The sequence below is a fragment of the Ranitomeya variabilis genome, chromosome 7, assembly GCF_051348905.1.
Source record: "Ranitomeya variabilis isolate aRanVar5 chromosome 7, aRanVar5.hap1, whole genome shotgun sequence".
NCBI classification, from domain to species: Eukaryota; Metazoa; Chordata; class Amphibia; order Anura; family Dendrobatidae; genus Ranitomeya; species Ranitomeya variabilis.
In genome coordinates this window covers 137,534,722-137,559,665 of record NC_135238.1, presented here as the reverse complement: position 1 = coordinate 137,559,665, position 24,944 = coordinate 137,534,722, and the positions used below count along the sequence as shown (strand labels likewise).

General features: G+C 45.8%; 1 protein-coding gene across 3 annotated transcripts in view; it reads left to right on the top strand.

Annotated features, from left to right (window-relative positions):
- ZDBF2 (zinc finger DBF-type containing 2) overlaps positions 1-24,944 on the top strand; it is a 71,216-nt gene that overhangs the window by 35,657 nt on the left and 10,615 nt on the right. For all 3 annotated transcript variants that reach the window (XM_077275746.1, XM_077275745.1, XM_077275747.1), the window contains 2 exons: positions 17,923-18,028; positions 21,154-21,281. In XM_077275746.1, the coding sequence (XP_077131861.1) occupies positions 17,923-18,028; positions 21,154-21,281 (234 nt within the window). The remainder of the gene's footprint in view (positions 1-17,922; positions 18,029-21,153; positions 21,282-24,944) is intronic.

Sequence of the window (24,944 nt, the reverse complement as noted above, 5' to 3'; positions counted from 1 at the left end):
TGCAGGATGCGTTTTTTTCTCCATTGACTAACATTAGTGACGCATTGCGACGGACTGCCACACGTCGCAACCGTCGTGAGACGGTTGCGCCGTGTTGTGGCGGTCGGCCGGGAGCAAAAAACGTTACATGTAACGTTTTTTGCTCCCGACGGTCCGCTTTTTGCGACCGCGCATGCGCGGCCTGAACTCCGCCCCCACCTCCCCGCACCTCACAATGGGGCAGCGGATGCGCTGGAAAAATGCATCCGCTGCCCCCGTTGTGCGGCAGAGACAATGCTAGCGTCGGTGACCTCGGCCCGACGCACTGTGACGGGCTGAGCCCGACGCTAGTGTGAAAGTAGCCTTACTCTGCAGTCACTAACAAAGTGGCTGCTCACTGGGTTCCTGAATATCATCCTCTTATCCCTTAGCAAACACCCAGAAGGGGAGGAGAGGAGACATCACACACGTCAGTAGACTCCGCCCATAATTACTGCAGTGCAGTAATGTGAGCTATTTGTACACTAGGTTTTTCTGAAATTTCAGCAGCTGCTCCCCCTAGTGTTTAAAAGTGGAAATTCCAAAACTTTTCAAATTATTTTTCATATTTTACTAAATTATAAACAAATGATAATATTTTTAAAGAAAATTTAAACATTAATTCTTTACACTTTTACAATTGCTGTAAAAAAAAATTTTTTTGATGGCACCTTCCCTTTAATGACTCGAGTATAAGCCTAGGGTGGGAAAATGCAGCAGCTACTGCAGCCCCATATAATGCTCCATACAGTTTATGATGGGCCCCATAAGATGCTCCATATTAAAATATGCCCCATATAATGCTGCACAAATGTTGATTATGGCCCCATAAGATGCTCCATAGAGATATTTGCCCCATATAATGCTGCACATGGCCCCATACAGATATTTGCCCCATATAATGCTGCACATGGCCCCATAAGATGCTCCATACAGACATTTGCCCCATATGCTGTTGCTGCAATAAAAAAAAAATGACATACTCACCTCTCAGGTCGCCGGCACTTGCTATATTCACCGGTCCGCGTTCCACCGACGGCCGCCGCTGTGTCTTCCCTGTCCTCTGCACTGACGTTCAGGCAGAGGGCGGCGGGCGCACTAATCACTTCACTGCGCCCTCTGACTTGAGCATCACTGCAGAGGACGGGGAAGACGCAGCGGCGGCTGTCGGTGGAACGCGGAACAGGTGAATATCGCGCACTGCCCCCGTCATACTCACCTGCTCCTGGTGCTGTCCCTGGATGTCCCTCGTTCTCCGGCGCCGCAGCTTCTTCCTGTAGTGAGTGGTCACATGGTACTGCTCATTACAGTAATGAATATAGACCCGACTCCACTCGCATAGGGGTGGAGCCGCATATTCATTACTGTAATGAGCGGTACCATGTGACCGCTCAATACAGGAAGAAGCTGCCGGCATCCGGAGAACCAGGAGCAGGTGAGTATTATTAGACAGCTGCTGCTCCCCCTCCCCTGCCAACCCCTGGGTATGACTTGAGTATAAGCCGAGAGGGGCAATTTAAGCCTAAAAAATTGGGCTGAAATTCTCGGCTTATACTCGAGTATATACGGTATATTAGATTATTTTTTTTAAAACAGGTAAAATTAAAAACAAACTATAAATATTTGGTATCTGTGTAATTGTACCGACCTGAAGAGTCATGTTGCAAGGTCATACTTATTCAAAAGTAGACATAGAAAACCCCAAAATAATGTAAAAATTGCAGGCATTTTCTTCTTTTCTCCATATTTCCGTAAATTGTGTGATTATGTGAATGCTGGCATTCAAAACTACAACTTGTCCTACAAATAACAAGCCTTTATACAGTTGTGTAGACCAAGAAATATGAAAGGGCAAAAATTAAAAATGGCTCTCTCCTTAAAGGGAACCTGTCAGCAGGATTGTGCTCAGTAAGCTACAGACACTGTCATATTGTCACCGTTATACTGATTAAAATGATACCTTGGTTGATGAAATCCATCTTGTGGTTGTTGTTTCATCTTTATTTTCAGTTAATGAGCTTCTCATGCTCTGGGGCGGGGCGTTTTTTTCTGTCAAAATGGCGCTGGAACGCGACAGATACTACTGCGCAAGCGCTGGCGCTAGTTTGGCAAAGAAAAAAAAATTGGGCTCCCTGACAATGGCGCTGGTGGCCCTTGCCTGGATGCTACTGCGTAGGTGCCACTGGCGCCATCTTGATGAAGCCTACTTTTGCAATTTTGCTAACTGAGTGATTGCAGAAATTTCTCCTGACCCCAGAAAACCCATTTAAGAAGTTTAAAAGTAATTACAATTTTTATGATTTGTGCACACAGCGTTGTTGTCAGTCGGATTCTGCTTGGAAGCTGCCTAACAAGGCCCCACAAAACCGCTTAAATTATCAACATAATGCCCAGCAACGTAAAAATGAGATTGCTGTGCGCAATATGATGTCTTATGTCACGTCTTTTAACTGCTTTAAGGTTCAGAAACTGTGACATGGTTAATAAAAGTGACATGTTCATTCTTAGAGAGGCTTCAAAACTGCCCTCTCTATTGTTGAAAGTATTGGGAAAAGACTCCAGCAGCGAAACTGTCTCAAAAAAATGACAGCAAGACCATCAGCGAAGCTGCTTATGGAAAAAGACTTCTTGCTTTCTCCTGAAGTGGCTTCACCTAGGAAAACTTGGTGGGACTGCCAGCATCTTAAGGATGTTGTGTCCACATGCCCTTAAGAGACACTGTGGAGACAGTGTTTTTTGATAAGTTTTTTCTTCTCTTTCCCCCATGACTGCACCACGGAGAGAGGGATCCGCCCTCAGGGACAGGAAACCTACAGGTGAAAAAGGCGGTACCTCTCTTCCGCATCAGTTGGTTTCCTGTCCCTGATGGGGAACCTACAGCACATACATACCTTAGATCATCGTGGGATGCCGAGGGCCGACCAGTTCGAACCAGGCAGCGGGGCTCCCTGCCTCGGCTGGGGTGGTTGTTTCTTCTCCCCCGAAGCGCCACCGCCGGGGTCGGCGGTCACCTTGAGGGTGCGCGGTGAGAGGCAGTGAAGTAAGCGACCCGAGTCTGCCTCTCCCGGGAAAAAAATCTCCTGCCAGGCGGTTAAGTGACGGCGGTCACTTGGGGGGCCCCGCCGGACTCTTCTAACATGGCGGCGTGAGGGTGGCGGCTTCCACCTCAATTTTGCACGCCACGGCCCAGCCACTTAGAGCAGCGTCCACCTCGCTGCATATTCCCGGAACATGGGACCCGAGACGAACCCCCCTATGACGCGAGCAGCGCAATGCACTACTGGGAAAAACAGTAGTGTGCATGCACGAGGGGCTTTCCCAGTGACGGCGCAGTGCATCACTGGGAAATCAGTGATTCCACAGCACTGCGTCACCTGGGGGGTGGGAAAGGGCCTGGAAAATCTATTTAAACCCCTGAATGGCGGGGAAATAGTGCCTAGATCACCATGAGTGACCATGAGCAGCCAGAGGAGCAGGACATCTAGGTGCAGTCCCCCAAGCATGTTCAAAGGCAGAGGCAGCACCAGCAACGGCCAGCACCCACAGCGACAACAGCGTAAGGAAGACACTTCTTCCCAGCAGCGCAGCAGAAACTGTCGCTCAGGGTCTCAGCGCAGCAGAGCCTCCGGCAAAACGGCACGGCCAGAAGTGGATCCAGTTGTGGACATAATCCCTAGGCCAGAGACGGTATCTCTCTTACTACAGGAGGGTGAGTGATCTTCGTGAAAGTCCACCCTTTAATTAGGGTTTGTTTTGTTTTATTCGGACTCCCATGACAGCACCAGGAGAGAGGGGATCCGCCCATTAGGAACAAGAAACCTACAGATACAAAAGGGCAGCACCTCTCCCACGTATCAGTTGGTTTCCTGTTACTAAAGGGACAGGATCCTACAGAATTTTCAAGGATCCCAGGCCGGCCGGCCGACTCAGGTAGCGGGGGGGGGTCTCCTACCTCGGCCGGTGCGGAGATCCTGGAGACGTCACGGTGGTCGTGGCAGGGCTGCACAGCGGTGACATTCACAGCAGGGAGCAGTCGCCGGCGGTGTTCTGTCTCCAGGCCAGCATGAGGTAAGTATTTCCCCCTGGTTGTGGCTCCTCCCAGGGTGTGTGGCTGGTGCTGGTGCTGCACTGCTGGCTAGCCGGGCGTCCCACGCTGCTCCCAGCGCCGACAGGAAGCGCTGCGGGCCAGGGTGATGTCTGGGGGCGGAGCCAGCATCTGCTTCCGGGTCTCGGAGTTCCGCGCATGCGTGGTGTCTCCAATATGGTGGTGCCCACCGGGATTTGCACGCCGCTTACTCACAGGCCCTCTGGCCCATCTCCTACACCTGGAGGGGGGGCGGACAGTAATTAGGGGGGAGCGCCTGGCGAATCTGCTGACCGGAGGAGGGTATTTAAACGAGTTGCAGATCCGGTCCCTTGCTTCTGGCCTCAATTCCATGAGGTATGGAGAGTGATTGTGAGCAGCAGCCTCAGCTGGTGGATGAGGTATGTCAGAAGCCTAAAGGGAAGGAGCATGACAGGAGGAGTGATGAGTCTGGTCGCAAAAGCTCCTCCAGACAGGGGTCAGGAGCATCAGCCAGGAAGAATCCCCCTCATATTTCGGTATCTTTCTTTTTGGGCAACCACTGGTAAGTGATCTACGAGAATGTTCACTCAGTGACGTGATTCCCCTCATATTCTTTATTTTAGGGGAAGAAATGCATCGGTAAGGCTAAACATAAAGAGTGTGCCATCTGCGGAGTTCACTTACCCGATTCGTGCCCTAAAAAACTTGAGTGTTCCCTGTATCCAGCAGACAGTGAGGTCTCATGGAAGGGGAGAGGGTGGAGGGCATTAGATCTTCATAGACTAGATTGCCTTACTTGCCCCCTCAGGTAGCGGAGGAATCCTTTAGTGTGGCCGCAAGCCTGAAAGAGATGGTCAGGGCGGAAGTTAAAGGATAGATAAATTAGTTAAGGCGGGGTATCAGTAGGATGAGGAGGTTGTGCAGGTTGGCAATAGATGGTGATGGGGCTAGAATGTGAGAAGTGAAATGTGTCTTTGTTGTATTCTCTGCAGATGAGTTGTAGCTGGAAGAAGTTGTCATGTAACTGTACTGTGATCTCTTATATGTTCTGTAGGGCTGGTGTCTACCACTGACCATATGGCGGTAATATCCATGTTGGTCTCTATATAGAGACTAGATGGTAGCCCGATTCTAAAAGAAATCGGGTATTCTAGAATATGTATGTAGTTTATTTATGAAGATTTTAGAATAATACATTGAATACACAGGATTCGGCCGGCCGCGACCAATTAGCGAAGCGTGGTTCAAATCCTGCGCCAATTTGCGGCCGGACTGCGCCTGTCGCTGATTGTTCGAGGCCGGCCACGTAGTATATAGCACAGCCACATAGTATATAAGAGCCCATGTAGTAAATAGCACAGCCATGTAGTATATAGCACAGCCACGTAGTATATTGCACAGCCACGTAGTATATTGCACAGCCCACGTAGTATATTGCACAGCCCATGTAGTATATTGCACAGCCCACGTAGTATATAGCAATGTGGGCATCATATCCCTGTTAAAAAAAAAAAGAATTACAATAAAAAATAGTTATATACTCACCTTCCGTTGGCCCCGGATCCAAGCGAAGCGGTTACCGACGTTCCTCGCGCGCTCCGGTCTCAAGAGTGCATTGCGGTCTCGCGAGATGATGATGTAGCGGTCTCGCAAGACAGCTACGTCATCATCTCGCGAGATCGCAATGCATGGACCAGTCACCAGAGCGTCGCGAGGAGCGGGGAAGGCCTGTTCTGGATCTGGATCCGGGCCGACAGACGGTGAGTATATAACGATTTTTTATTTTTTTTATTATTTTTAACATTAGATCTTTTTACTATTGATGCTGCATAGGCAGCATCAATAGTAAAAAGTTGGTCACACAGGGTGCAGCGTTAACGGAGTGCGTTACCCGGCGGCATAACATGGTCCGTTAACGCTGCCATTAACCGTGTGTGAGCGCTGACTGGAGGGGATTATGGAGCGGGCACTGACTGCGGGGAGGAAGCAGTGGCCATTTTGCCGCTGGACTGTGCCCATCGCTGATTGGTCGTGGCTGTTTTGCCGCAACCAATCAGCGACTTGGATTTCCATGACAGGCAGAGGCGTGACCAATGAATATCCGTGACAGAAGGACAGACAGAAAGACCGGAAGTGACCCTTAGACAATTATAAAGTAGATTATCTTCAGTAATAGCTCGGTCATCTGCTGAGGTTCTCCTCCACTATTAGGGCGCGTCACCGAGTTGTAATCAAGATTACCCGGTTAGGGGCCCACTCAGAAGTTTCGCCCCCCTGAACCAAAACCCTAGCTACGCCTCTGGGAAGAGAGGTACCGCCTTTTTCACCTGTAGGTTTCCTGTCCCTGAGGGCAGATCCCTCTCTGTGGTGCCGTCATGGGATCAGAGAAATACCGTTATCAGTAAGTAACTACAATTTTTTTCTTTCTTTTTTTTGAGTTGGTCTTCTTAAAAAAATACTTGAAAAGTTGCTTCAAAAATTCTTGAATGGCTCTTCCTGTCTCAAAAGTGAAACCACTTTGCGGTTAATATGGTGTTTTAAGTGTTATTTCTACTTCAGGTTTTGAAAAATGCCTGGAGGCCAAAAAGTGTGTATGTCACTTTGGAAATTGCCTAGTTCCACTAGGAGATTCAATCAAAAGGATGCAAAAAAAAAAAAGAATTCAGAAACAAACTGCTTCAAAAACTCTCGAAAAACCACTACAGGAAGCAGAAAAAACTGTGTGCACATAGCCTTAGTAGACTTTTGACATTAGAATTAAAGAGCAGAATAGGAAGTATTTCTGCACATAACTTTTTTTATTTTTCGGTCAATATGACCATGTCAGGGCTTGTTTTTGCGGAACAAGTTGTACTTTTGAACGACACTGTTGGTTTTAACATATCTTGTACTGGAAAATGGGGGAAAAAAAATCCAAGTGCGGTGAAATTGCAAAAAAAAGTACAGTTTCTCGGGGGTTTTTTCCCTACCATGTTCACTAAATGCTAAAAGTGACCTGCCATTATGATTCTCCAGGTCATTATAAGTTCACAGACACCAAACAAGTATAGGAAAAAAGTGGTGGAAAAAAAATCCAAAATTTGTTAAAAAAAAAAAAAAAAATGGCGCCATTTTCCGAGACATGTAGTGTCTTAATTTTTCGTGATTTGGAGCTGGGTGCACCGAGCTGACATTTTTATTGATGCAATTTTGGTGTAGATACAATGTTTTGATCACCCACTATTGCATTTTATTGTAATGTAGCTGCGACCAAAAAATTTAATTCTAGCGTTTTGAATTTTTCTCTCATTACGCCGTTTAGCGATCGGGTTAATTCTTTTTTTATATTGATAGATCGGGTGATTCTCAAAGCGGCAATATCAAATATGTGTGTATTTATTTGTTTGTTTTATTTTGAATGGGGCTAAAAGGGGGTGAACTTTTATATACGGATTTTTTAAATATTTTTAAAAACTTTTTTTTTTTACTTATTGAATGCTTCTATAGTCTGTATAGGAGATTAGAAGCTGCAGTACTTTGGATCGCATCTCCTACACACAATCGATGATCAGATCGCCTGTGTGTGTAGCAGAAATGCTCACTTGCTATGAGCGCCGAACACTGGAAAGGCACACACCTGTCTATATAAGACCTCACAGTGCATGTCAGACCAAATGAGAATCATGAGGTCAAAGGAACTGGCCAAGGAGCTCAGAGACATAATTGTGGCAAGGCACAGATCTGGCCAAAGTTATAAAAAAAATTCTGCAGTACTAAGTTCCTAAGAGCACAGTGGCCTCCATAATACCTAAATGGAAGAAGTTTGGGACCACCAGAAGTCTTCCTAGACTTGGAGGTCCAGCCAAATTGAGCAATCGTGGGAGACGATCCTTGGTGAGAGAGATAAAGAAGAACCCCAAGATCACTGTGGCTGAGCTCCAGAAATGCAGTAGGGAGATGGGAGAAAGTTCCACAAAGTCAACTATCACTGCAGCCCTCCAGCAGTCAGGCCTTTATGGCAGATTGGCCCGATGGAAGCCTCTCCTTACTGCAAGACATATGAAAACCTGCATAGAGTTTGATAAAAAACTATGAGGACTATGAGAAATAAGGTTCTCTGGTCTAATGAGACAAAGATAGAGCTTTTTGGTGACAATTCTAAGCTGTATATGTGGAGAAAACCAGGCACTGATCATCACCTGCCCAATACAATTCCAACAGTGAAACAAGGTGGTGGTAGCATCATTTTATGGGGGTGTTTTTCAGCTGCAGGGACAGGATGACTGGTTGCCATTGAAGGAAACATGAATGTGGCCAAGCACAGAGATATCCTGGATGAAAACCTCTTCGAGTGCTCTGGACCTCAGACTTTTATGAAGGTTCACTTTCCAACAAGACAATGACCCTAAGCACACAGCTAAAATAACAAAGGCGTGACTTCAGAACAACTCTGTGACCATTCTTGACTGGTCCAGCCAGAGCCCTGACCTAAACCCAATTGAGCATACCTGAAAATGGCTGTCCACCAACGTTCACCATCCAACCTGACAGAACTGAAGAGAATCTGCAAAGAAGAATGGCAGAGAATCCCCAATTCCAGGTGTGAAAAACTTGTTGCATCATTCCCAAGAAGACTCATGGCTGTATTAGCTCAAAAGGGTGTTTCTACTCAATACTGAGCAAAGGGTCTGAATACTTATGACCATGTGATATTTCAGTTTTTCTTTTTAACCCCTTCATGACCTTGCCGTTTTTTGCAATTCTGACCAGTGTCCCTTTATGAGGTAATAACTCAGGAACGCTTCAACGGATCCTAGCGATTCTGAGATTGTTTTTTCGAGAGATATTGGGCTTCATGTTAGTGGTAAATTTAGGTCGATGATTTCTGAGTTTATTTGTGAAAAAAATGGAAATTTGGCAAAAATTTTGAAAATTTCGCAATTTTCACATTTTGAATTTTTATTCTGTTAAACTAGAGAGTTATGTGACACAAAATAGTTAATAAATAACATTTCCCACATGTCTACTTTACATCAGCACAATTTTGGAAACAAATTTTTTTTTTGCTAGGAAGTTATAAGGGTTAAAATTTGACCAGTGATTTCTCATTTTTACAACAAAATTTACAAAACCATTTTTTTTAGGGACCACCTCACATTTGAAGTCAGTTTGAGGGTTCTATATGGCTGAAAATACCCCAAAGTGACACCATTCTAAAAACTGCACCCCTCAAGGTGCTCAAAACCACATTCAAGAAGTTTATTAACCCTTCGGGTGTTTCACAGCAGCAGAAGCAACATGGAAGGAAAAAATGAACATTTAACTTTTTAGTCACAAAAATGATCTTTTAGCGAAATTTTTTTTATTTTCCCAAGGGTAAAAGGAGAAACTGGACCACGAATGTTGTTGTCCAATTTGTTCTGAGTACGCTGATACCTCATATGTGGGGGTAAACCACTGTTTGGGCACACGGCAGGGCTCGGAAGGGAAGGAGCGCCATTTGACTTTTTCAATGAAAAATTATCTCCATCGCTAGCAGACACCATGTCACGTTTGGAGAGCCCCTGTGTGCCTAAACATTGGAGCTCCCCCACAAGTGACCCCATTTTGGAAACTAGACCCCCCAAGGAACTTATCTAGAAGCATAGTGAGCACTTTAAACTCTCAGGTGCTTCACAAATTGATCCGTAAAAATGAAAAAGTACTTTTTTTTCACACAAAATTTCTTTTAGCCTCAATTTTTTCATTTTCACATGGGCAACAGGATAAAATGGATCCTAAAATTTGTTGGGCAATTTCTCCTGAGTACGCCGATACCTCATATGTGGGGGTAAACCACTGTTTGGGTGCACGGCAAGGCTCGGAAGGGGAGGCGTGCCATTTGACTTTTTGAATGGAAAATTAGCTCCAATCATTAGCGGACACCATGTCGCGTTTGGAGAGCCCCTGTGTGCCTAAACATTGGAGCTCCCCTACAAGTGACCCCATTTTGGAAGCTAGACCCCCCAAGGAACTTATCTAGATGCATAGTGAGCACTTATAACCCCCAGGTGCTTTACAGAAGTTTATAACGCAGAGCCGTGAAAATAAAAAATAATTTTTCTTTCCTCAAAAATGATTTTTAGCCCAGAATTTTTTATTTTCCCAAGGGTAATAGGAGAAATTGGACCCCAAATGTTGTTGTCCAGTTTGTCCTGAGTACGATGATACCCCATATGTGGGGGTAAACCACTGTTTGGGCGCACCGCAGGGCTCGGAAGGGAAGGCACGCCATTTGGCTTTTTGAATGGAAAATTAGCTCCAATCATTAGCGGACACCATGTCGCGTTTGGAGAGCCCCTGTGTGCCTAAACATTGGAGCTCCCGCACAAGTGACCCCATTTTGGAAACTAGACCTCCGAAGGAACTAATCTAGATGTGTGGTGAGCACTTTGAACCCCCAAGTGCTTCACAGAAGTTTATAACGCAGAGCCATGAAAATAAAAAATAATTTTTCTTTTCTCAAAAATGATTTTTTAGCCCACATTTTTTTATTTTCCCAAGGGTAACAGGAGAAATTGGACCCCAAAAGTTGTTGTCCAGTTTCTCCTGAGTACGCTGATACCCCATATGTGGGGGTAATCCACTGTTTTGGCACACGTCGGGGTTTGGAAGGGAAGTAGTGATGTTTTAAAATGCAGACTTTGATGGAATGCTCTGCGGGCGTCAGGTTGCGTTTGCAGAGACCCTGATGTGCTTAAACAGTAGGAACTCCCCACAAGTGACTCCATTTTGGAAACTAGACCCCCAAGGGAACTTATCTAGATGTGTGGTGAGCACTTTGAACCCCCAAGTGCTTCACAGAAGTTTATAACGCAGAGCCGTGAAATTAATAAATGTGTTTCCTTTCCTCAAAAATATTTTTTAGCCCAGAATTTTTTATTTTTGCAAGGGTAACAGGAGAAATTTGACCCCAAAAGTTGTTTTCCAGTTTCTCCTGAGTACGTTGATACCCCATATGTGGGGGTAAACCACTGTTTTGGCACATGCCGGGGCTCGGAAGGGAAGTAGTGACGTTTTGAAATGCAGACTTTGATGGAATGGTCTGCGGGCATCATGTTACGTTTGCAGAGCCCCTGATATGCCTAAACAGTAGAAACCCCCCACAAGTGACCCCATTTTGGAAACTAGACCCCCCAAGGAACTTATCTAGATGTGTGGTGAGCACGTTCAACCCCCAAGTGCTTCACAGACGTTTACAATGCAGAGCCGTGAAAATAAAAAATCATTTTTCTTTCCTCAGAAAAGATGTTTTAGCAAGCAATTTTTTATTTTCACAAGGGTAACAGGAGAAATTGGACCCCAATATTTGTTGCCCAGTTTGTTGTGAGTACGCTGATACCCCATATGTGGGGGTAAACCACTGTTTGGGCACGCGACAGGGCTCGGAAGGGAAATAGTGACATTTGAAATGCAGACACGTCGGGGCTTGGAAGGGAGGGAGCACCATTTGACTTTTTGAATGCAAGATTGGCTGGAATCAATGGTGGCGCCATGTTGTGTTTGGAGACCCCTGATGTGCCTAAACAGTGGAAACCCCTCAATTCTAACTTCAACACTAACCCCAACACACCCCTAATCCTAATCCCAACTGTAGCCATAACCCTAATCACAACCCTAACCCCAACACACCCCTAACCACAACCCTAACCCCAACACACCTGTAACCCTAATTCCAATCCTAATCCTAACCCTAATCCCAACCCTAACCCTAATCCCAACCCTAACCACAACTGTAACCCCAACACACCCCTAACCCTATCCGTAACCCTAACCACAAGCCTAATCTTAACCCTTTTTCTAACCCTAGCCCTAATTCCAACCCTAACTCTAATTCCAACCCTAACTCTAAGGCTATGTGCCCACGTTGCGGATTCGTGTGAGATTTTTCCGCACGATTTTTGAAAAATCTGCAGGTAAAAGGCACTGCGTTTTACCTGCGGATTTACAGCAGATTTCTAGTGTTTTTTTTGTGCGGATTTCACCTGCGGATTCCTATTGAGGAACAGGTGTAAAACGCTGCGGAATCTGCACAAAGAATTGACATGCTGCGGAAAATACAACGCAGCGTTTCTGCACGGAATTTTCCGCACCATGGGCACAGCGGATTTGGTTTTCCATAGGTGTACATGGTACTGTAAACCTGATGTAAAACTGCTACGAATTCGCAGCGGCCAATCCGCTGCGGATCCGCGGCCAATCCGCTGCGGATCCGCGGCCAATCCGCTGCGGATCCGCGGCCAATCCGCTGCGAATCCGCGGCCAATCCGCTGCGGATCCGCAGCCAAATCCGCACTGTGTGCACATGCCATAACCCTAACCCTACCCCTAAGCCTACCCCTAGTTCTAACCCTAGTTCTAACCCTAGTGGAAAAAGAAAAAAAAATATTTTCTTTATTTTATTATTGTCCCTACCTATGGGGGTGATAAAGGGGGGGGGTTTATTTATTATTTTTTTTATTTTGATCGCTGTGATAGAACCTACCACAGCGATCAAAATGTACTTTGTAATGAATCTGCCAGCCGGCAGATTCGGCGGGCGCACTGAGCATGTGTCCGCCATCTTGGAAGATGGCGGCGCCCAGGGAGAAGACGGACCGACTTCGGGAGGCTCGGTAAGTATGAGGGGGTGGTGGTGGGGTGGATCGGAGCACAGGGGGGGGGGGATCGGAGGACGGGGGGAGCGGACAGGAGCACGGGGGAGCGGACAGGAGCACGGGGGAGCGAACAGGGGGACGGAGGGGGGTACCGGACAGAACGGAGGACTGGGGAGGAGATCGGGGGCAGTGGGGGGGGGCAGAACATGATTTCCAGCCATGGCAGATGCTATTGCAGCATCGGCCATGGCTGGATTGCAATATTTCACCATTTTCATAGGTGAAATATTGCAAATTGCTCTGATTGGCTGTTGCACTTTCAACAGCCAATCAGAGCGATCGTAGCCACGTGGGGGCAAAGCCACCCCCCCTAGGCTGAAGTACAACTCCCCCTCTCCCTGCAGATCGGGTAAAATAGGAGTTAACCCTTTCACCCGATCTGCAGGGATGCGATCATTCCATGACGCCACATAGGCGTCATGGGTCGGGAAGGAGTTAAAAAAAATTTGCAAAAATTTCTACATTTCTGTTTTTTTTTCCAGTCAAGATGGAGTGCAGAGTGTACATTAATGAGAAAAAAATGAACTTTTTTGAATTTAGCAAATGGCTGCAATGAAACAAAAAATGAAAAATTTAAAGGGGTATAAATACTTTCCGTAGTGTATGCATTGATATGTGTGTGCTCTTTGTATATTCATTGGTATGTGTGTGCTCTGTGTATTGGTGTGTGTGTGCTATTTATAATACAGTGCTTAACATAAATCATTGCAATCCATTTTGAAAAGTAATATTTTAATCAATATCTTACTGAACACAACAACATCTTCTAAAATTTTTGACAAGACTGGGTTTCATATAACATTTTTTTTAACCATAACATAAAAGTAAAGTTTATAATATAACTTTATCACAAAATCTTCAGTCTTACTCAAATTAGTTGATTAGTTCAATTGGGTTCAGATCAGGAGACATTTGGCTAGTGAAACACTTTTACCTTCTTCTTCTTCAAAAGTGCAACCGATGTCTGTTTTAGATCATTGTGATATTGGAAAAGTGTATGTCTTCCAAGGGCACTGGGTGATGGCAGTATCATCTCTTTCACTATAGATCAGTAGATCTGTGATTTCATGATATCATCAATGAAATGTAGCTCCCCAACAGTAGCAGAACTCATGAAGCCCCACATGAGGTCAATGCCACCACCATGTTTCACTGTTGGAACCATGAATTTTTCTAAACTCCTGGTTCGTATAGTAAAATGTGGTGTCGTAATACTTAAGTAGAACTGCATAAGTGCTACTGGTGTTAGGTATCATGAATTCACAGATGTAGTGCTTTAAGTGCCCTTGGTAGACATGCACTTTTGCAACGTGACAATGATCCAAAACACACTTGATGCATTTATGGAGAAGAACAGGGTGAAAGAGATTGTGGCCAAAAATGTCTCTAGATCTGATCCCATCTGAAACACTTATGTCTGAATAGACATCGAGCAAGACAGATGTTGCAATATGTCGCCAATTTGTTCATTCCATGCCTAGAAGACTTGGTGAAGTCCTTAAAAATCATTGAAGTGACACAAAATACTAAGTGAAATCATTTTTCATGGGAGGTGTATTCATTTTTGCATCAACTAATTTGAGTAAAACTGAAGATTTGTAATGAAAATGATATTATTAGCCTTTCATGTTATGGGTTCTACTAAACATAGTCTTGTTTTGGAAATTGTTCTTGTGTTCGGTGAGATTTTGATTAAAATATTTTTTTTTTTTCAAAGGGGTGTACTAATTTCTGCTGAGCACTGTTTACGTATGTGTGTGTACTATGTTTATATACATATGTGTGTGCATGTGATGTTTGTTATACTGATGCAGATGTAAGCCTCCTATATGTAAGCAAGTCTTCAGTCTCCCAACAAACGAGCAGAATCATGCGGCTGATAACATGGTGTGTACAAGATATGGGGACCAAATTATCTTCTAGGTATTGTTCTGTCCCCATCATTCTTCATCAGCCTGTGTAAAGAGGCTGGGAAACAAGCGCCAAATTATGTGAATGTAGTCGACTGCACTCATTTAGGCTACTTTCACACTAGCGCCGTTTGGCCTCCGTCGCAATGTGTCGTTTTTGAGAAAAAACGCATCCTGCAAAAGTGCTTGCAGGATGCGTTTTTTCTCCATTGACTTGCATTAGCGACGCATTGCCACACGTCGCATCCGTCGTGCTTTGGCGGACCGTCGGCCCCAAAAAACGCTACATGTAACGTTTTTTTGTGCGACGTGTCCGCCATTTCCGACCGCGCATGAGCGGCCGGAACTCCGCCCCCTCCTCCCCGGACCTTACAATGGGGCAGCGGATGCGTTGAAAAACTGCATCCGCTGCCCCCGTTGTGCGGCGCTTTCAATGCTAGCGTCGTTGCGTCGGCACGTCACATTGCGACGTGCAGTGCACGACGCTAGTGTGAAAGTAGCCTTAACCTTCAGAAATTTTCTTGTGGAGATGTTCCATAAATGTTTTGTTTAATAATGCAAAAGGTTAGCAGTTGGGGCCCCACTTTATCTTTTTTTCCAGGGTCACACCTTATCTAAAATCAGTCCTGATGACATAGAGACAGTTTTGATCAGTGGGGGTTCTTGTGCTGTGTCCTCCTCTAATTTAGTTATAAAGTGGAGAAGCTCTCAGCTGCGCCATGTCCTCCAGAACTGAAGATGGACTCAACAGAAAATCTATAAGCACATCTTCAGTCTTTCATTTCAATGACCAGTAAAAGTGGAAATCTGGTATCGTCCGCCTGTTTACTTGTTTTTTGTAGTTTTATAAATCTTCCTTATTGTATTATCAGTATTTTGGCTGCTATATACAAACTATAAAAACTAATAATATATGAAGAAAATAATAATGTTATAAAATAAAATGAGCCTGAATAGATCTTGAACAGCGGTGTTTAATTTTGATATGTCTTTAGGATGGACTATCCTCCTTTACATTGGATATTAGTTTTCTTACCAGTGGACTATCTTCACAAGTTTGTTTCCAAATGTTTTGTTGGATCTTCTTTCCTCCTGAGATATTTGATCACTGCTCTCACATATTCACCATCTGCATCATGGATCCTTATTGATGACGAATTATGCTGAGAAACAGAAGAGATTGTACAGACCTGTCAAGTGACGTTAATTGCTTTTGCCTGGAAAATAACATTATTTCAAATTTTGGATGTATTGAAATTGAAGTATTCAGTGACGTAAAGAAGAAAGTTCTGAACATATTAAACCTGTCAGACCTTGAGTGATGTATACAGAGGGTGTGAATACTTTACTGTTGGTGTTAATTGCCAGACAGAGGTTTGTAAACCGAATCAAGAAGTGTCCAATTTTACTGGGTTTAGTTCATTTTATGATTATTTTGTTACTGAATGTCATTGGACTGAATGGATGGGATTGTTCCCTCATTGCTAAGTATGGTAATTATATTTAATCATAATTACAAAATATTATAGTATGTTCCTTACCATATTAGTATAACTTAGACTCTTCCACATCATGTTAGCATACATTGGAGAACATGCATCATAAGGTCCCATTGTAAAGAGGAAAAAGCTAATGTATAGCTACCAGTGTACTTTAGGACGTGTTGCTTTAGTTAATTAAACATACAGTACAATAAGTGTGCTGCCAATGCATCCCCCGGTCATAGCCTGCAGCACAAACTTTGATGTATTGGGGTAGTGACACTTTATCAGTATTTTCGGGCCTATGTAAAAGAACAACATCCCGGTGCATGCACTGAGTAACTGGCTACCTTCATAATGTACCTCCGGGTTCACAAGGAAATGATAACAGTACAGGCGTCTGCAATGTAATAGTTTTTCTCAATGACTGTGCTGGTGACCCGCAGTACAGCCCGACATAAGTCTGCGTACTACACGGAACTATTCAGCATCCTGCCTGTCACCATTAGCCAAGGTCATCAGTGCAGGAGTCAGCCTTGTAAAATCCTAAGACTTTCTTCCATTCTGAAGACGGTAGTCTAGCTGCAGGTAAAGGATGCTGTACAGCTAAGTGTAGCCCACAGCACTGACTTTGGGTGTCCAAGCTCCGCAACAGTAGGGATTTATATAAATTATTATGCAGCAGAGTCCTGCAATATAATCCTTTTCTTGTGAAAGTATTAGTGTGCTTTCAATGGGGTTGTCAGCTACTTACAAGTGTTATAAATATAGGTTCCTTGCGGTGCTAAAATAAAAAAAAAACAAAAACACATCCACCTTCTGGACGCTCACTACTTTTCTGTGCTGCTGCTGCGTTCCCTGCCTGTCTCCTGACTACTTCCTTAAGTAGAGGGCTTTAGGGAACAGTCTCAGCGAAAAGAAATAGCCAGGAGAGCAGAGAACAGAATGCAGAAGTGGCAGGGTGAATGTGTGTTTTGCTTTGTTTTTTTACGTTAGCACCACCTTTCACCCACTTTTAAGACAATTTTAAGTAGAGTACAACTTCTTTAAAGGTGTTGTCATAAGAACAATTGCAGTCTGTCTATGTGACTGCAGACAGCTGAGTTGTGATTAATGCGTTTCCCATGATACCACAGTTTTCTGTGCCCGCACATACGTGATTTGTGTACTTGAAGTTCTGCTTTCATATGGTGAGATGACACATTACCATGAAGAATTTACTTGAACCATGAAAATGTGCACATTGCACACTGTCATGATTTAGAAACCTACAGTTACTCAGTGACTGCAGACGTCTCCTATGAGACGGAATAACCCCATTAAAGGCCAAAAATGCCTTTTAATTTTTTCCCCAGCTAAAAATTAACTCAATAAATGCAGGGAGGAGGAAAGAGAATGCCTATTTATTTCTGAAGTTGCAGGCCCACAAGCACAATACATGCCTAATATAATTGTCTTATACCACACATTCAACAACATGGAGTAACTTCTTTTCTCCAGGTACACGGTTACATATGTCCAGATTTTTTAGTTTGAACCTTGTGACAAGCTCCATCAGACAAACAAACAGTTCCTCTAATAACAATGACAGATATTACAAATGTATTTACCGGTATTTATTTTACTCATTTATATAGCGCTTTACAGACATTACTGGCACTGTACCCGATGGGGCTCACAATCTAAATTCAAGTAATAATGTAGTAAATAATGATGTGAAACCTAATGTATTTCTTTTGTTTTATGTTACTTACACATTTTTGCTTTTCAAGTGAAAATGTTCAAATTGCGGAGCAGCCAGGAAACGGTATACCCCCAGGGCATTACAGACAAGGATACTGCAGTTGTTGCCAAGTACATTACATTAACCTAGAAAAGGTAAGCTTACAACAGAGGCGCTCTGTGAGGAATGAAGCTGTATTTGCACATATCCTAATAATGTGCAGCTTGTAGGAGGACATGGATTCGCCTATTGTTACATTATTTCTATTGCATGTTATGAGAAGTCAAAGTTGTAGCTAGTAATTGGATTTTGTGGAGTTTATGCATCTTCTAATTAAGATTTTCCTTTTAATCTTATTGAGCCCTGTTAATTTAACTCCTCCTTGTGGCTGTACGTTTTGACAGATCAGTAACTTAACAATATACTGCAAAACTAAAGATTGTATAGCCAAGTTCACTAAAGGGACTAAAAAAAATCATACAAAAAATCGTTAACAAAAAAAAATTCAAATCCCTCTCCCATCGTATTCAATATATTAAAATAACAAAAATATATATATTTGTTATCGCAGTGTCATTATCCATTAACATGGTAACTTAAGCAAGCCATAATATTTTGATGGAAAAAATCAGTCTCTTTTTGAAGGAGAGGAAAAAAATGAAAAGTGGCCAAAAAGGGGTGTGAAGAGCTGATTTTGTGGGTTGTAATAATCACCTTGGCAGGTTAACAATGTACGGTAAATATTTTTATTCCTTATGTCCACAGTCTTACAGCAATTCTGGGTAGATGGTCACAATGAAATGTCCCCAGTCCACAAGATCCCATCCTGGGGCAGATAATTCCACTGCCTCTGTTCCAGGAGATACCCACTGTCTGCCAACTTTTAGTTGGCCCACGGCTTCTGTTTCTCCCACCAGTATAGTTTGTAGTCACAGTCCATGCTCCTCCAGACGACGATATGACAACAGTAGCACCTGTATCCCACTCCAGCCAACAACAACAGTCCTTGAAATAGTTCCTCACATCCAGATGATGGATATCACAACTGTAGCACATGTACCCAGAACCATCCAACAACATCATATAGTATAGTCCCAACCAGGGTTCTTCAAACATCTTTATGAGTTCAGTGATTGGCAGAGGACCAGACCTGTATTCCACCAGATGGAGCCATGTCTCCTTGGGCTGTTCCTGAGGAGACCCTCTGCATAGGGAGCCAGAAACTTTTGTACCCATAGCTCCCATTCAGGACAATTCTCTACATGAGACCTGGGCAAAGTGCGGCCTGCGGGCCACATCTGGCTTTCTGGCTGTCTGTCTGGCACACGGACCGAGGCAGCCGTGGGGCTGAAAACCTGAGGGCCGCACCGTGCCCGCCCGCTCACTCGCTGTCTCCCGCAGTCAGCATTGGTGGAGGAGGGGCCTCCGGCCACTTCTTCCACCAATCAGCATGGAAACAGCTGACGCAATGACGTCATGTCATTGTGTCAGCTGTGTACCGCCGGAGGGTCAGCGCATTTGAGACAGAAGCAGGGTGCCTGGGAACAGGACCGAGGTGAGTATGTGGTGGTTTTTTTTTTTTTTTCTTCATGTGTATGAACATGGGGATTCTATGGGGGTGAATATGGGGATTCTATGGGTGTGAAATTGGGATTGTATGGGGTCAACATGGGGATGGTATGGGGTGAACATGGGGATTGTATGGGGTGAACATGGGGATTATATGGCGGTGAACATGGGGATTCTATGGGGGTGAACAGGGGGTTCTATAGGGGTGAACATGGGGATTCTTTGGGCGTGACATGCAGCACATGGGAATTCTATGGGCGTGACATGCAGCACATGGGGAGGCTATGGGGGTGTCATGCTGCACATGGGGAGGCTATGGGGGTGTCATGCTGCACACGGGGAGGCTATGGGGGTGTCATGCTGCACATGGTGAGGATATGGGAAGGCTGTATACTGTCATGCAATATATGGGGAGGCTGTGTGGGGCTCAATCAGTATATGGGGAGGCTGTGTGGGGCTAGTGCCGTATATAGGGAGGCTGTGTGGAGCTCATGCCGTATATAGTGAGGCTGTGTTGGGCTCATGCCATATATAGGGAGGCTGTGAGGGGCTCATGCCATTTATAGTGAGGCTGTGTGGGGCTCATGCCGTATATATATTGATTCTGTGTGGGGCTCATGCCGCATATGTAGTAGGTTGCGTCAGTCTCATGGTGTATATAAGGGGCTGTGGGGGGGGTTCAAAGATATATAGGGGGTGTCGGCATACTTAATTATGCTCAATATTAAGTGATACAATTAATAGTAATAAAGTAATATTGAGTAGAATTATCAAGCTATTAGTTCGGGCCTCCACAACAGTCATGGTCTCTCATGTGGCCCCTCGGGAAAATTAATTGCCCACCGCTGCTCTACATGATTGGGGGAAGACAGGGGAGATGGTCCTTCATTGTTCGATTGTACAATTGACCTGCATATCCATCCTAAATTGTGTAGGTTAGTAACCTGCAGTGGGCTGATGCCATTCATAATCAACAGGCATTCACAAATTAACATGCATACAATAAGGGTCTCATATGAAACAATGGCTCTGAGACACGAACAAAAGTATGATTATTTTACCTGATTACCAATCTGGTGTCTGGCCTTATGTATGCATAAGATCCAGCCTGAACGTCTTGCTCTGTTACTGTCACTGAATGGAAACATTGATTCCTGAGGCTGAACTGATGAGCAATCAAATCTCTAATAAAACACCACAGTAAGATCGACATAACTAGTGCCCCGTGCTGAAAAAAGTCTGCATCTCTTAGAGCTGTGGACTCCGCACTACGTGCACTGGTCCAATAGTCTTCAGAACAAGGCCAGCTTCTCACAGGAGGAAATGGTTAATACAGGTTATCCTAGTGTCTTGTACTATACTGTGTGCACCTATATCTAAGATTTTGGAGAATATTAAGGCAGGTAATACTTGTTTCTGAGTAAAGCTGTTGTAGACACTCCTTCAGACGCAAACTGCTTACTTTACAGGTTCTCTTATTAGAGGCACACTTACTATAGTCTTATTGTATTCTAAGATGTTGATTTCAGCTCTTCAGATGTTAGCAACAATTCATGAATGGAAGGAAGGCTAGTTTTATTTTTTTTAACTTTGCATTTGTAAAATAAACCTTGGAGAAGTTGAGCATAATTTTGCCTTTCCTACTGCATTGAAAGTGCACTGATGTTTTCTTAACAAGGTGTTTTCAGTTATTATTTTAATGTTTTCCTAGCATCTCGCAAGTGACAATCACAAACAGCTATCCACCTGCAACAGGAACCGTTTAGGAACCAGCATGTTGATGGAGCGTTTCCTGCAGGACGTACACCAATATCACCCCCAAAATTATCATGATATAAGGTAAAACTGGGAGATCACATATTCTTTTTCTGACAAATGTATGATCTAGTCTCATGTTTATGGAAAGGTTCTCAGCGGCCCTGCATCTCTCACCTGCCAGAGGGTTCTCAGCGGCCCTGCATCTCTCACCTGCCAGAGGGTTCTCAGCGGCTCTGCATCTCTCACCTGCCAGAGGGTTCTCAGCGGCCCTGCATCTCTCACCTGCCAGAGGGTTCTCAGCGGCTCTGCATCTCTCACCTGCCAGAGGGTTCTCAGCGGCTCTGCATCTCTCACCTGCCAGAGGGTTCTCAGCGGCCCTGCATCTCTCACCTGCCAGAGGGTTCTCAGCGGCCCTGCATCTCTCACCTGCCAGAGGGTTCTCAGCGGCTCTGCATCTCTCACCTGCCAGAGGGTTCTCAGCTGCCCTGCATCTCTCACCTGCAAAGTGTTCTCAGCCGCCCTGCATCTCTACGCTGCCCAGAGGGTTCTCCGCAGCCCTGCATCTCTCACCTGCAGAGGTTTCTAAGCTGCCCTGCATCTCTCACCTGCCAGAGGGTTCTCAGCTGCCCTGCATATCTCAGCTGCCAGAGGGTTCTCAGCTGCCCTGCATCCCTCACCTGCCAGAGGATTCTCAGCGGCCCTACATCTCTCACCTACCAGAGGGTTCTCAGCTGCCCTGCATCTCTCACCTGCCAGGGGGTTCTCAGCTGCCCTGCATATCTCATCTGCCAGAGGGTTCTCAGCTGCCCTGCATATCTCATCTGCCAGAGGGTTCTCAGCGGCCCTGCGTCTCTCACCTGCCAGAGGGTTCTCAGCGGCCCTGCATCTCTCACCTGCCAGAGGGTTCTCAGCGGCCCTGCAACTCTCACCTGCCAGAGGGTTCTCAGCGGCCCTGCATCTTTCACCTGCAGAGGGTCCTCAGCGGCCCTGCATCTCTCACCTGCCAGAGGGTTCTCAGCGGCTTTGCATCTCTCACCTGCCAGGGGGTTCTCAGCTGCCCTGCATCTCTCACCTGCAAAGTGTTCTCAGCCGCCCTGCATCTCTACGCTGCCCAGAGGGTTCTCCGCAGCCCTGCATCTCTCACCTGCCAGAGGGTTCTCAGCTGCCCTGCATATCTAATCTGCCAGGGGGTTCTCAGCTGCCCTGCATATCTCATCTGCCAGAGGGTTCTCAGCGGTCCTGCATCTCTCACCTGCCAGAGGGTTCTCAGCGGCCCTGCATATCTCAGCTGCCAGAGGGTTCTCAGCTGCCCTGCATCCCTCACCTGCCAGAGGATTCTCAGCGGCCCTACATCTCTCACCTACCAGAGGGTTCTCAGCTGCCCTGCATCTCTCACTTGCAGATGGTTCTCAGTGACCCTGCATTTCTCAGGTGCCAGAGGGTTCTCCGCAGCCTTGCATCTCTCACCTGCCAGAGGGTTCTCCGTGGCCCAGCTTATCTCACCTGCAGAGGGTTCTCAGCTGCCCTGCATCTCTAGGCTTCCAGGGGGTTCTCTGCGTCCCTGCTTGTCTCACGTGCCAGAGGGTTCTCAGCAGCCCTGCATCTCTCACCTGCAGATGGTTCTCAGCTGCAAGAGAGTTCTCAGCAGCCCTGCATCTCTCACCTGCCAGAGGGTTCTCAGCGGCCCTGCATCTCTCACCTGCAGAGGGTTCTCAGTGACCCTGCATTTCTCAGCTTCCAGAGGATTCTCAGCAGCCCTGCATCTCTCAGCTGCTAGAGGGTTCTCAGCGGCCCTGCATCTCTCAGCTGCCAGAGGGTTCTCAGCGGCCCTGCATCTCTCACTTGCCAGAGGGTTCTCAGTGGCCCTGCATCTCTCACCTACCAGAGGGTTCTCAGCTGCCCTGCATCTCTAGGCTGTGAGAGGCTTCTCAGCGGCCCTGCATCTCTAGGCTACGAGAGAGTTCTCTGCGGCCTTGCATCTCTGTTCCCCTGCATCTCTCAGCCTACCTCAGTTTCTTGGTGGCCAGTGGAGAGAGACACAGGTGGCTTTAGGCACGATTCATTTAAAACCGTGCTGTACAGTCCAGTCTTTAAAGGAACCTGTCAGCAGGATTGTGCACAGTAACCTACAGACAGTGTCAGGTCGGCGCTGTTGCACTGACTAAAATGATACCCGAGTGATGAAATCCATCTTGTGGTTGTTGTTTAATCTTTATATTCATCCCTGCATCTCTCACCTGCCAGAGAGTTCTCAGTGACCCGGCATCTCTCACTTGCAGATGGTTCTCAGTGGCTCTGCATCTCTCACCTGCAGAGGGTTCTCAGCTGCCCTGCTGCATCTCTAGGCTTCCAGGGGGTTCTCTGCTTCCCTGCTTCTCTCACGTGCCAGAGGGTTCTCAGCTGCCCTGCATCTCTCACCTACCAGAGGGTTCTCAGCTGCCCAGCATCTCTAGGCTGCCAGGGGGTTCTCTGCTTCCCTGCTTCTCTCACGTGCCAGAGGGTTCTCAGCAGCCCTTCATCTCTCACCTGCAGAGGGTTCTCAGCTGCCAGAGGGTTCTCAGCAGCCCTTCATCTCTCACCTGCAGAGGGTTCTCAGCTGCCAGAGGGTTCTCAGCTGCCCTGCATCTCTCACCTACCAGAGGGTTCTCAGCTGCCCAGCATCTCTAGGCTGCCAGGGGGTTCTCAGCGGCCCTGCATCTCTCACCTACCAGAGGGTTCTCAGCGGCCCTGCATCTCTCACCTACCAGAGGGTTCTCAGCTGCCCTGCATCTCTCACCTACCAGAGGGTTCTCAGCTGCCCTGCATCTCTCACCTACCAGAGGGTTCTCAGCTGCCCTGCATCTCTATGCTACGAGAGAGTTCTCTGCGGCTTTGCATCTCTGTTCCTCTGCATCTCTCAGCCTACCTCAGTTTCTTGGTGGCCAGTGGAGAGAGACACAGGTGGCTTTAGGCACGATTCATTTAAAACCGTGCTGTACAGTCCAGTCTTTAAAGTAACCTGTCAGCAGGATTGTGCACAGTAACCTACAGACAGTGTCAGGTTGGTGCTGTTACACTGACTAAAATGATACCTGAGTGATGAAATCCATCTTGTGGTTGTTGTTTAATCTTTATATTCAGTTTTCAGTTAATGAGGTGCTCGTGCTGCGGGGCGGCCTGTGGGGGGTCTTCATGTGGTGCCCTGCTTATGTATTCATCTGTATGGCTTCTTACAGGTCACTGATCCCTTACTGACCTGCCCCCTATTTTACATGCTGATTATTATATGTATTGAAAAAAAAAATCACCTTCAGCAGACAGGCATTGGCGGCGGCACCTGCACTGCAACATGATCACATGTATAATGTGCATTTAATAATTGAGCTACTGCTCAAGTGTCGTCGACACCATCTTGGTGGAGACAATTTTATTTTCCCTTTAGCATAATGGCGCCAGCACAGTAGTGCTACTACTACTACTACTAGTAGTACTATCTACTTCAGTGTTTCTCAAGTCCAGTCCTCAAAACCCACCAACAGGTCAAGTTTTCAGAATATCCTTAGTTTTGCACAGGTGATAACTTCATCACCTGCTCATGTATCTATTTCATCATCTATGCAATACTAAGGAAACACTGATCTATCAGATCACTGAAGAGACGCTACTGAGCCAACGCGTCTGGCGCCATTTTGAGAACAATTTTTTTTTTTCAGAATCCATGTATACGGCTAAATAAAACCATGCACATTATAGATGCGATCATGA